This window comes from Oncorhynchus tshawytscha, linkage group LG13 (assembly GCF_018296145.1).
Source record: "Oncorhynchus tshawytscha isolate Ot180627B linkage group LG13, Otsh_v2.0, whole genome shotgun sequence".
Classification (NCBI taxonomy): domain Eukaryota; kingdom Metazoa; phylum Chordata; class Actinopteri; order Salmoniformes; family Salmonidae; genus Oncorhynchus; species Oncorhynchus tshawytscha.
Window position 1 is genome coordinate 47,229,091 of NC_056441.1, and position 13,557 is coordinate 47,242,647.

General features: G+C 43.0%; 1 protein-coding gene across 1 annotated transcript; it reads left to right on the plus strand.

Moving 5' to 3' along the window:
* The first annotated feature begins 1,276 nt into the window (after nucleotides 1-1,276).
* LOC112266049 (probable G-protein coupled receptor 171) lies at nucleotides 1,277-2,430 on the plus strand. The gene is made up of 2 exons (XM_024443539.2): nucleotides 1,277-1,335; nucleotides 1,478-2,430. The coding sequence occupies exons 1-2, from the start codon at nucleotides 1,277-1,279 to the stop codon at nucleotides 2,052-2,054; spliced, it is 636 nt and encodes a 211-aa protein (XP_024299307.1). The 3' UTR covers nucleotides 2,055-2,430.
* Nucleotides 2,431-13,557: the final 11,127 nt, after the last annotated feature.

Here is a 13,557-nt window from a genome sequence, read left to right on the forward strand (position 1 = left end):
AATTGACAGCATGCCAGGGCGGAGTGCAGAGGTCTTGAAAAAGAAGGGTCAACACTGCAAATATTGACTCTTTGCATCAACTTCATGTAATTGTCAATAAAAGCCTTTGACACTTATGAAATGCTTGTAATTATACTTCAGTATTCCATAGTAACATCTGACAAAAATATCTAAAGACACTGAAGCAGCAGACTGTGAAAATTAATATTTGTGTCATTCTCAAAACTTTTGGCCACGACTGTACATGTAGGTAGGGTTTAATAAACAGCAAGTAGCAGCAGTGCAAAAACAAAGTGTGTGTGTGGGGGGGGTGTATCTATGCAAATAGTCCAGGTGGCCATTTGATTAATTGTTCAGCAGTCTTGTGGCTTGGGAGTAGAAGCTGTTAAGGAGCCTTTTGGTCCTTGACTTGGCGCTCCGATACCGCTTGCTGTGTGGTAGCAGAGAGAACAGTCTATGACTTGAGTGACTGAAGTCTTTGACATTTTCTTGGGCCTTCCTCTGACATGCCTAGTATATACACTACCATTCCAAAGTTTAGGGTCACTTAGAAATGTCTTTGTTTTTGAAAGAAGAGCACATTTTTTTGTCCATTAAAAGAACATAAAATTATCAGAAATACAGTGTAGACATTGTTAATGTTGTAAATTGCTGGAAACGGCAGATTCTTTATGGAATATCTACATAGGCGTACAGAGGCCCATTATCAGCAACAATCACTTCTTGTGTTCCAAAGCCACATTGTGTTAGCTAATCCAAGTTTATAATTTTAAAAGCTCTAATTGATGCCTTACAAGTCCTCAACTGGCAGCTTCATTAAATAGTACCCGCAAAACACCAGTCTCAACGTCAACAGTGAAGAGGCGACTCCGTGATGCTGGTCTTCTAGAGAGAGTTCCTCTGACCCGTGTCTGTATTCTTTTGCCAGCATCCCAGAGTCGCCTCTTCACTTTTGACGTTGAGACTGGTGTTTAGCAGGTACACTTTAATGAAGCTGCCAGTTGAGGACTTGTGAGGCGTCTGTTTCTAAAACTAGACACTAATGTACTTGTCCTCTTGCTCAGTTGTGCAACAGGTGGCCCTGGTGGCCCTTTGGGTGTTCCTACACAGCTACAATGACAAGAAGAGCATCAATGTCTACCTGGTCAATCTCCTGACCGTTGACCTCCTGCTCACCCTGGCCCTGGCCTTCAAGGTGGCCAAAGACCTGGGTGTGGCGCCCTGGGGCCTCATGGTCTTCAACTGCTAGGTGAGAGCCGTGGTAATCTACATCAGCATGTATGTGTCCATCTTCTTCCTCACCTTCGTCAGTGTTGACTGCTACATGCAGATCAGGTATTATTATGGTTTCAAAACTGTCTTTTGAACTTATTTTAATGTTGTACTATTGTTAATTATTGTGTAAGGAGTATTAGCATTTTTTTTGTTAAATGTTTTGCTAGAATTAGAGGCACTTTAAACAGTGACTGATTGATTGATTGACCAGCCAGTGCTCCAGACTGTTCCGTATACAGGAGGTGGGCTTCGCCAGGCTGATGTCAGTGATGGTGTGGCTACTTGTGCTCCTCATCATGGTGCCCAACATGGCCCTGCCCATCCAGGACGTCCCAGAGAGGAAGTTCCTGAGCTGCTCCAAGCTGAAGCAGGTGGGACTCCACTGGCACGGCCTCGCCGTCTTCTGGATGGTCTTCTGTACCATCCTGTTCCTCAACGCGTCCATGGCTGTCCTCGATTCCAACGGTCTGGTGCTAAAGAGGTTGCTGGCGAGCAGGAATGACCCTGAACAGTGGCGCCATGCTCGCCGTGCCACCGTCAATGTTATGGCGGTGACAGCAGCGTACGTGGTGTGCTTCGTGCCATACCACGTGGTACGGACGCCCTATATGCTAGCCCAGACCGAGGTCATCACTCCAGACTGTCAGACCAAAAGGCACCTCTTCCTGGCCAAGGAGTCCACATTACTGCTGGTGGTGCTGCATCTCTGCCTGGACCCCGTGCTCTACTACTACTTCTCCATGTCCTGTAAGACATTGTGTGCTAGCTTAGCCAACTAGTCCGGTACACAGCAGGCAGGAGGCAAGGGCGACACTGTGTGCTAGCTAGTTAGCTAGCTAACTGCTAGCTAGTTAGTTAGCTAACACACAATGCTGCTCCAGTCTCTCGCCTGCTGTGCTAGCGGGAGGCGCGGGCTACTGGCAGACAGTCATTCATGCCTGTTGGGCATGGTTCTCTGGGTGACACCGTGTGCTAGCTAACTAACAAGCTAGCACAAAGTGTCGCTAAGAAGATAGCTAGCACATGGTAGACAGTGTCCTTCGCAAACTGTTTTCCTGCAGTTCTGTCAGACGGTGGGGGCAGGTGTTCGTCAGGCGAATGACACTGTCTACTGGTTAATACATTTATTTCCCTTTTGACCGTGTAACAAGCATGAAGACGTTGTGCTTGGGGGGGTGTTCATGCAGGAACGAGTTCAGGCAGGAACCAATGGGATGCTTGAGGGGGCGTTCCTGCAGATGTAGGAATGCCCACACTATTGGTTCAGTAACCTGGCTCTGCTTTTGTGCAGTGTGTCATGTGGTCAACTTAACTTCCATCAATCACAAAATTTATGGCAATGAATTGGACATATAGGACTCTGCTTGAAGAACACTCACCTGTCTGGAGAAAGATTTGCGGGGGAGATAGCAGAGAGATACTGCAATTCGATTGAAAGTGAATAAGCAAACAATCAAACTTTACTCGGTGTGCTGTGACTGGGTCAAATATAGTTGGAGATAGTGATTGACAAGAAGGCGAACCAAGTACGTTCATATCAGTACAAATAAAGGAGAGAAAGAAAGCAGGGTTTGAAGGGGAGCAAGAGGTCTATGGAGCCGGAGATGAAGACAAAAATATGTTTGAGGAGAGCAACAGTTTCCAGCGGCAGTTCAGAGGTCGAGAGTGCCAAGGGCGAAGGGCAAGATAAGTTGCGAGGGGATCATGGACGTGAGGAGGAGCATAAAGTGATTCTGAAGTTTAGGGAGGAAGGGGGAGTTGGGGCAATGAGGTTGATTGACGGCTGTGATAAAAGTTGATTTGGGAAGATGTCAATGCAAAAGTGTTACGTGGGTAGGCACATCTAGACCGGGGATTACGGGGCAGGTGGACGGAGATATGACATGGGAAGAGGTTTGAGATTACCTCAATGTATTACTGGATGTTAGTTATGGTGGTAATACTACAATGGAATGGAATGCTCGAAGCTTGTTGGCTAATGGGCAGTAGTTCCAGCAGTTCGTTGTGGATATGCCAGCTAAGCCAGCTAAACCGACTTCGGAGTTTATCATACAGGGTATGTAGTGGTTCGTAATGGACAGAGATGTAGGGGGAGGGGATTTTAATGCCCACAACACACTCTGGGGAGGGAAACGAATAGATGGAAATAGCCAAGTGATGTAAAATCTGATTTAAATGAAAGACCAGGATTGATGTAGCCACAAGGAAAGACTCTACGTTGGACCTCACTCTGGTATCTAATGCAACGGCAGGAATCTGTCTGTGGGAGGTATGGGAGGATTCGACAGTAGGGAGTGATCCTTATCCTTACTGTATGCACAGTAGGCTGAGAGAGGAGGAGGTGTCAGTGGACTGAGTAGGCAGGTTGGTGTTTGGAAGGGCAAAGTGGAACCAGTTTCAGGAGCTGATGAGTGAGCAGGTGATGGATCGGTGGATATAAGAGGGTATGTGGATCCTATGAATAACTGGGTACAGGTTTAGTGGGGCAGCTACTGAGGCTATAAGAGTTCAGGCAGGAGGAGGAGGAAAGCAGTCTGATGGTGGATGGAGGAGTGTGGGGCAATGGTGACTAGGAACAGGGTATTTAGAGTGCTGAAAAGGGCACACAACTTCCAACATCTGATTCAGTATAAGCAGGCCCAGGCCCTGGTGAGGAGAACAAAGAGGTCATGTTGGTGTCGGTTCTGTGGCACCATTGGAAGGGCGACACATGTGGGAGAAGTGTGGGGGATGATTAAGAAGATGAGTGGGGCCAGAAGGGCGTGGGATAATCCAGTATTGATGAGTGGGGTCAGAAGGGAGTGGGATAATCCAGTATTGATGAGTGGGGCCAGAAGGGAGTGGGATAATCCAGTATTGATGAGTGGGGCCAGAAGGGAGTGGGATAATCCAGTATTGATGAGTGGGGCCAGAAGGGAGTGGGATAATCCAATAATGATGAGTGGGGCCAGGAGGGAGTGGGATAATCCAGTATTGATGAGTGGGGCCAGGAGGGAGTGGGATAATCCAGTATTGATGAGTGGGGTCAGAAGGGAGTGGGATAATCCAGTATTGATGAGTAGGGCCAGAAGGGAGTGGGATAATCCAGTATTGATGAGTGGGGGCAGAAGGGAGTGGGATAATCCAGTATTGATGAGTGGGGTCAGAAGGGCGTGGGATAATCCAGTATTGATGAGTGGGGTCAGAAGGGAGTGGGATAATCCAGTATTGATGAGTGGGGCCAGAAGGGAGTGGGATAATCCAGTATTGATGAGTGGGGCCAGAAGGGCGTGGGATAATACAGTATTGATGAGTGGGGCCAGAAGGGAGTGTGATAATCCAGTATTGACAAGTGGGGAGGATGTGCCAGTAACAGATGAGGAGAAGGCAGAGATGATGGCCAAAGCGTTTGTCCAAATGCATAGCTCAGCAAATCTGTCAGAGGGACTGAGAGAGAACGAGGGGGGAGAACCCTGGAGTGCTGGATAGGAGGGAGGATGTTTATTCCGTGTTGAATGCACCATTTACCATGGGAGAGAGTATGTAAGGCTGGGTTAACTTCATCTGAGAAAGATGAGGTGTGCTATGTTGGCCCATCTTAGTAATGAGGCACTGGATAAGGTATTGGTGTTGTACAACAGAGTGTGGGAGGAAGGGAAACTACCAGGCAACTGGAAGAAGGCAGTAGTGATACCAATCTGGAAGCCAGAGAACGAACCAAAGAGGCCAACAAGCTATTGGCCAATAGCTTTAACATCACATGCATGTAAGATTATGGAACATATTACTACAGAACAACATACTTATTTCCTGGAGAGCAGGGGGTTAGTATCGCCACATTAGGGGCTCAGGGGCTCCCGAGTGGTTCAGCAGTCTAAGGCACTGCATCTCAGTGCTAGAGGCGTCATGACAGACCCTGGTTCAATTCCAGGCTGTATCACAACTGGCCGTGATTGGGAGACCCATAGGGCGGTGCACAATTGGTCCAGCGTCATCTGGGTTTGGCCGGGGTAGGCCGTCATTGTAAATAAGAATTTGTTCTTAACTGACTTGCCTAGTTAAATAAAGGTTAAATAATAAATGAAGAAATTATAAATAAAATCAGAGTGGGTTCAGGAAGGGAGGGGAACTATGGACCCAGGAGCAATGTACAACTGGATAAAGGACTTCCTGTTTGGAAGGTCTATCCAGGTGAGGGTGGTGAAGTCTCTGTCAGGCAGCTACCTAGTGGATAACGGTACACCTCAGGGGAGCGTGATTGGTCCTCGGTTGTTCTCAATCATGACCAATGAGGTTTACTCTCAGGTACGGACGGATATTGGGAGGTCGTTATTTGCAGATGATGGGGTAATGGAAGAGGGGAAGAAATGTGCCATACATACATACATACCGCTTTGAGGACAATACAGTGCCACTGATACGGCCCGCAACTAAAACATGCGGACTCTCCTTCACTGCAGCCGACGTGAGGAAAACATTTAAACGTGTCAACCCTCGCAAGGCTGCAGGCCCAGACGGCATCCCCAGCCGCGCCCTCAGAGCATGCGCAGACCAGCTGGCTGGTGTGTTTACGGACATATTCAATCAATCCCTATCCCAGTCTGTTGTTCCCACATGCTTCAAGAGGGCCACCATTGTTCCTGTTCCCAAGAAAGCTAAGGTAACTGAGCTAAACGACTACCGCCCCGTAGCACTCACTTCCGTCATCATGAAGTGCTTTGCGAGACTAGTCAAGGACCATATCACCTCCACCCTACCTGACACCCTAGACCCACTCCAGTTTGCTTACCGCCCAAATAGGTCCACAGACGATGCAATCTCAACCACACTGCACACTGCCCTAACCCATCTGGACAAGAGGAATACCTATGTGAGAATGCTGTTCATCGACTACAGCTCGGCATTTAACACCATAGTGCCCTCCAAGCTCGTCATCAAGCTCGAGACCCTGGGTCTCGACCCCGCCCTGTACAACTGGGTACTGGACTTCCTGACGGGCCGCCCCCAGGTGGTGAGGGTAGGCAACAACATTTCCACCCCGCTGATCCTCATCACTGGGGCCCCACAAGGTTGCGTACTGAGCCCTCTCCTGTACTCCCTGTTCACCCACGACTGCGTGGCCACGCACGCCTCCAACTCAATCATCAAGTTTGCGGACGACACAACAGTGGTAGGCTTGATTACCAACAACGACGAGACGGCCTACAGGGAGGAGGTGAGGGCCCTCGGAGTGTGGTGTCAGGAAAATAACCTTACACTCAACGTCAACAAAACTAAGGAGATGATTGTGGACTTCAGGAAACAGCAGAGGGAACACCCACCTATACACATCGATGGAACAGTAGTGGAGAGGGTAGTAAGTTTTAAGTTCCTCTGCGTACACATCATAGACAAACTGAATTGGTTCAGCCACACAGACAGCATCGTGAAGAAGGCGCAGCAGCGCCTCTTCAACCTCAGGAGGCTGAAGAAATTCGGCTTGTCACCAAAAGCACAATCGAGAGCATCCTGTCAGGCTGTATCACCGCCTGGTACGGCAACTGCTCCGCCCACAACCGTAAGGCTCTCCAAAGGGTAGTGAGGTCTGCACAACGCATCACCGGGGGCAAACTACCTGCCCTCCAGGACACCTACACCACCCGATGTCACAGGAAGGCCATAAAGATCATCAAGGACAACAACCACCCGAGCCACTGCCTGTTCACCCCGCTATCATCCAGAAGGCGAGGTCAGTACAGGTGCATCAAAGCTGGGACCGAGAGACTGAAAAACAGCTTCTATCTCAAGGCCATCAGACTGTTAAACAGCCACCACTAACATTGAGTGGCTGCTGCCAACACACTGACTCAACTCCAGCCACTTTAATAATGGGAATTGATGGGAAATGATGTAAAATTTATCACTAGCCACTTTAAACAATGCTACCTAATATAATGTTTACATACCCTACATTATTAATCTCATATGTATATGTATATACTGTACTCTATATCATCTACTGCATCTTTATGTAATACATGTGTCACTAGCCACTTTAACTATGCCACTTTGTTTACATACTCATCTTATATGTATATACTGCACTCAATACCATCTACTGTATCTTGCCTATGCCGCTCTGTACCATCACTCATTCATATATCTTTATGTACATATTCTTTATCCCCTTACACTTGTGTCTATAAGGTAGTAGTTTTGGAATTGTTAGCTAGATTACTTGTTGGTTATTACTGCATTGTTGGAACTAGAAGCACAAGCATTTCGCTACACTCGCATTAACATCTGCTAACCATGTGTATGTGACAAATAAAATTTGATTTGATTTGGAAGCAATTGATGTGGTAGAGCGGTAGGCGTTGTAGGGATTCAGGTTCTCTGTAGAGAAAACTCTGACAGTGTTCTTTACCAGGAGGAAGGTGGGAGATGAGGTATGATTGAAGTTATATGGGATAAACTTGTAGAGGGTGGGGGCCCTCAGGTTCCTCGTGGTGTGCTTTGACATTAGGCTGACCTGGGCAAAACACATTGAGAGAGTGGTGGGAAAGTGTAAGGTGCTAAATAGGATAGACTGTCTGATAAAGGAGTGTGCAGCTGGGCGTTCCTCGTCGAGGGCCATGTACGTTGCATTGATCTGATCTGTAATAGACTATGGCAGTTTAGAGTATGGTCCGGCAGCCCTATGGTAGAAAAATTACAAGATTATGTTGTAATACTCTTCATGCTTCGAATAGCTTTGATGAGTACTCTATCATCTGTGTGAGTGTGACTGCATTCCATAGAATGAGTTGGTGTTTGTAACCTGAGATAGCCTGGAGGAGTAGAACTGGCAATGAATTATTGGGTTAACCTACAGTAACATGGGGTGTCTCATCCTGTGAAAGGGATTTTACAGTCATGCTGGGAACATGAGCCAGGACAGAACACAAGCTTTGGGTGGGTGAGTAATACCCAGACGAGGGAGATGGGACTGTATGGAAGGGAGTTTAGTCCAACGGTAGCTATTCCTGTGAATCCACCATGGCTGCTCCCGCCTCCAGTGGCAGTGTTGGGGAGATTATGGAAAGATAAGGAGGGTGTTGATCCATCTGATTTGTTTAATAGACATCTGGATACTGTGTATATCAGGATTCTGTTGCCATTTTCACAGATGGTTCAAAAGATCCAAGGACAGGACATACTGGGTCAGCATTTGCCGTGCAGGAATGTGGGGTGGCAGTCAAGAAATATATTACGGATCATCTGGCTGTATAAACGTTGGAGCGGATGGCCATGCTGTTGGCCTTGCTGTGGGTGGAGGAAGTCAAGCCAGACATAGTAGTTATTTGCTCTAATTCAAGTGCAGTGTTGAGTCTGCAGTCCCATTTCAGGGTTAGACAGATGGGTATACAGACAAGCTTTATCTGGGTTCCAGCCCATTTAGGTGTGGAGGGGAATGAGGCAGTTCATGTACTAGCTAAACAAGGACTTAATAGTGGGGTTGTTGATGTTGTAGTGTCAATGAGCAAATCAGATAGACAAAGCCTGATATGGACAGTAATGGTGTAGAGATGGCAGGAGCAGTGGAATAGAGATACTAAGGGCAGGCAGAGCCCCACCGGTTTTGAGACCCACATTTTTAGCAACTAAATAAATTATATATATATATATATATATATATATATTTATATATTTATATATTTGTTTATTTGTTTTTAATTGGGGGGCTTGCATGTTATTTTGGCATTAATACGTGTCACATATCAGTTTGCAAACAATGTAAAACATATATATATACAACTGAGTTAATAAAGCCGCATACAACCATGGTCTCTTTTTTGTTTTCTTGAGTAAGGCAGCTCCAAAATGCAAGTGTTTCAGCCTAGCTCAGGGCTTTCTGTGGTGGTGGGGCGGGCCACCAGAAAATAGGAGCATTGCACCATGATTGGCTCAGTATTGTGTCACTCATGGGGACATTGCGCAATCGCCTAGCTTCAGTCCTTAAGTAAGGGTAGACATCCCTTACTTAGCACGAAATGAGGGGAAGGTTGCTTACTTCGTCAGAGGACAAGGTTTCATCAACGGTTCAGAAATCCATATTCCTCCCTAAAATCTCACCAGAAGGAACAGGTTGATGGTTTCAGCCATGGTATTCTCATTTTCCTTATGTTGTTTACCTAACAAGCATCAGGTGACTATTTTTCAGGAATACTCAGGTATTTCAATTTATTAGTTTGTTCTTGTATGACCAGAAGACCTATTTTGTGTTCAAACTTACGAAGAAGATTGAAAGCTGTATTTATTTTTATGTATACAGTAACTAAGATACTGTTTTAAAGGGCATACAGGTCTGTTCTGACTTTACACGGTTATTGTTCTATTTGGTTATTAATACTTATTTCCAAAAAAGGTCTTAGGGACATTTATATGTAAAACATTTTGTTATTCAATTATTTTATGATCAGTTTTCATATGTACTTAAAATAGTAGGTACCCTTTTATTTAAATTATTATTTGTTGTTTTATTTCTCAGAATAGTTCCTGATTACATTAAAGAGGGTTTTTCCGCTCTCTTACTACAAGAACCCTTGGTTTGGTCTTGAACATAATTTCCAGTTGAGTTCAATTTCAAAGCCAGATAACGTCTAGCTCAAAGGTTATGGAATAAGCTATTTTCACTTTAAATTGACTTAAATGGTGCAGATCTCGGTTCCTTATCGTTTACGTTCACTGCTCCTACGTCTTTGACTCATCCTACTACAGTTTATACTTTTATATAATCTTTGTTGTTTTGTCTTTGTCTATATTATCTCTTAATGCTAGGGGGTTACGAAACAATGTGAAGCGCAAGGCCTTATTTTTATTTGCTAAACAATTTCGAACAGATTTTTGCTTTTTTCAAGAGTCTCACTCAATTTTGGCTGATGCCAACTTCTGGAGGTCACAGTGGGGCAACGATATTTGGCTCTCCCATGGATCTGAACGCTCCGCCGGTGTCACTACAATGAAAAATACCTTTGGTGGTAATATTCTACACTCGGAATGTGACCCCTTTGGTCACTTTATTTGTCTTGTGATCAGTTACAATAACATTACGCTCATTACTGTAAACTTCTACGGGTACAACTCCAAACATGAGAATGATGAGTTGCTTGAATCTATAGAGAAACATATACTTCATTGGTTATCTAAATTTCCCAATTCGTTATTATTGATAGGAGGGGACTTTAACATTACAATAGATAATTCAACTGATAGATGGCCACCAGGTAGGCCAACCAATCAGAATTTGGGTTTAATACTTTTTATGGAAAAGTTTGATCTTACTGATATATGGAGAGAGGTTTTAAATTTGAGGTTAAAGATCTGCTTTCACACTTTTGGGGAAGGGCTTGTGAAGAAAAATCATATTGCAAGAACTGGGAGCTCTTTAAATTTGAGGTGTCCAAATACCTTAGAAAATATGGTAGTGATCTTGCTAAGACCAGAAGAGCTGAGGAGGAAAAGGTGATCATTAAGATAACTTCCCTTTCTCAGAGGTCCCCAGCCGACCTCTTGGGGGAGGAGAAGATGGAACTAATTGAGTTACAAAATAAACTGGATAATATATATAAATTAAAAGCAGAAAGAGCCTTTATTAGATCTAGGAAAAAATGGATTGAGGAGGGAAAACAGAATTAATCCTATTTCTTTAGGCTTGAGACATTTCACTCTAAAAATAACACTATCCATAAGTTAAACATTGATGGTGTTATTACAGATGATCAAAAATGAATTGCTAAATACTATAGCAATTTTTACAGAAAATTGTATGGCTCCAAGTACTGTCAGGAATCCACAGATATGTTTTTTAACTCACTGAATAATGTTCACTCTATCAGTGATATAGAATCTAAACAGTGTGATGAACTCATCAAAGTTGAAGAGATTATAGTCTATCAAAAACATCTAAAGAACAATAAATCACCAGGTGTTGATGGAATTATATCAGAATTTTACAAATTATTTTCTGAACAAGTAGCTCCCTTCCTATTTGAAGTCTTTTTAGAGAGTATTAAAAACAATGTTCTCCCTCCTACAATGAGTCAGGGGTTAATAACACTGATACCTACGCCTAAAAAAGAAGTGCTGCTCATCGATAACTGGCGTCCAATTTGTCTTCTTAATAATGACTATAAGATATTAGCCTTACTACTTGCAAAAAGAATTCAAGAAGTCCTGGATGCAATCATTTATGCAACACAGTCTGGCTTCATGAGGAACAGACATATTTCAAACAATGTCAGACTAGTATTAGACGTACTTGACTACTCAGACCTAATAACTGAGGATAGCTTCATATAATTTATAGATTTTTATAAAGCTTTTGACACAGTAGAGCATCAGTTTCTCTTCCACTCCCTTGAGAGACTTGGCTTTGGGGATTTTTTCTGTAAGGCTATTAAGACTCTCTATGCAAATGGTAACAGCTCTATCAAATTGAAATATGGCACCTCACCTAGATTTGAGTTAAAGAGAGGAATTAGGCAAGGTTGTCCTATCTCTCCGTACCTGTTTTTATTAATCACCCAACTTCTTGCAAATTCTTTAAATAATAGTCCTGTACAAGGTATTTCCATAGCTGGTAAAGAAATTATTATAAGCCAGCTGGCTGACGATACTACACTTTTTCTGAAAGACGCTAACCAAATTCCCATATCGATCAATGTGATACAATCCTTTTCCAAAGTGTCTGATCTATATCGTAACATTAATAAATGTGAACTCATAGCTGTCAAAGATTGTGTGACACCTTCATATTATGGTATTCCAGTAAAATAAGAACTTACATATTTAGGCATAACCATTACAAAGGATCAGAAGTCTAGAGGCTTACTAAATTTTAACCCTCTTATTAAAAAACCCCAGAAGAAACTAAATCAATGGCTACAGAGGGACTTATCTTTAAAAGGTAGAGTCCTAATAACCAAGGCTGAAGGCATCTCTAGACTAACATATGGCGCTCTATCTTTAGATCTTGACAGTAAAATAAGCAAGGAGATAGAGCAGATGCTTTTCAACTTTCTTTGGAGAAACCGTACCCATTACATTAGGAAAACTGCTGTAATGAACACTTATGAGAATAGTGGACTGAATTTTCTGGACTTTACTATTTTAAATAATACTTTTAAGATCAATTGGATAAAACTATTCCTAAGAAGACCCGCTTCTATCTGGAATTTTATTCCTCATCATGTCTTCTCTACTTTTGGTGGCCTTAACTTCATGATGTTTTATAATATTGACAAAGTTCCAGTGAAACTTTCTGCTTTTCATCGGCAGGTTTTCTTGTCATGGTCCTTAATTTATAAACACAATTTTTCTCCACACAGATATTATACATGGAATAATCGGGATATATTGTATAAAAATACCTCTCTGTTTTTAGAATATTGGTTCCGAAATAATATCCTATTGGTGAGCCAACTGGTAAATGCAGAGGGTCTTTTACTCAGTTATAAAGAATTCTTATCACTTTACAAGGTCCCTGTAACACCTAAAGATTTTGCAATTGTTTTAGATGCCATTCCCTCAGGTGTTGCTGTTATTCAGGAACGTGTCAAGACCTGACCCTCAGAGCCTACCTTCTATTGACCCTGTTGACTCATCAGTTGGAAAGATTTGTTTCTCTTTTGGTCCATTCAACAACAGAGCAATAGGATCCTTGTTTCAGCAGGATGTTGTATCTATACCTTATGTCATTCCTTATTGGAATGGATTTATTGATAATATCTGTTGGAAAAAAGTTTGTATGTTGCCACACACATACCTACTTGTTAACAAAATTAAGGAAGTTTCCTTTAAAATTATTTATAAATATTATCCTGCCAACCACTATAGGAAGAAGTGTAAGGAAAACATCAACTCAAATTGCTCCTTTTGTAATGACCACCCAAAAACAGTGTTGCATCTTTTTTGGCATTGTATGCATGTAAGAAAACTGTGGCAAGACATCAGTAGGTTTATAATTGAACACATTTATGAAGATTTTACACTATTGTGGAGAGATGTACTGTTTGGATTCTTTACATACAATAGAAATAAGCTGAAACATTTTTATGTAATTAATTTCATTATTCTTTTGGCCAAATTTCATATACACAAATGTAAAAATTTACAAACAGAAAACCACATTTTCGTACCCTACAAAAAGAAATTGAACTGTATTTTAAGACGGTTAAATGCTCTACTAACAAAAAAGCTGTTAGAATTGTAAATATAGGCATGTCCAGGTTAAGGTCCTTGTAATTGTAATGTGATATTGTACCCCCTAGCTCGATTGTCCAT

Excerpts from the sequence above, each read along its gene's own strand:
- LOC112266049 (XM_024443539.2), top strand. The coding sequence starts at position 1,277 with ATGTATGTGTCCATCTTCTTCCTCACCTTCGTCAGTGTTGACTGCTAC. Across the intron at positions 1,336-1,477 it reads GACTGCTACATGCAGATCAG|ATTGACCAGCCAGTGCTCCA; the intron begins GTATTATTATGG and ends ACTGATTGATTG.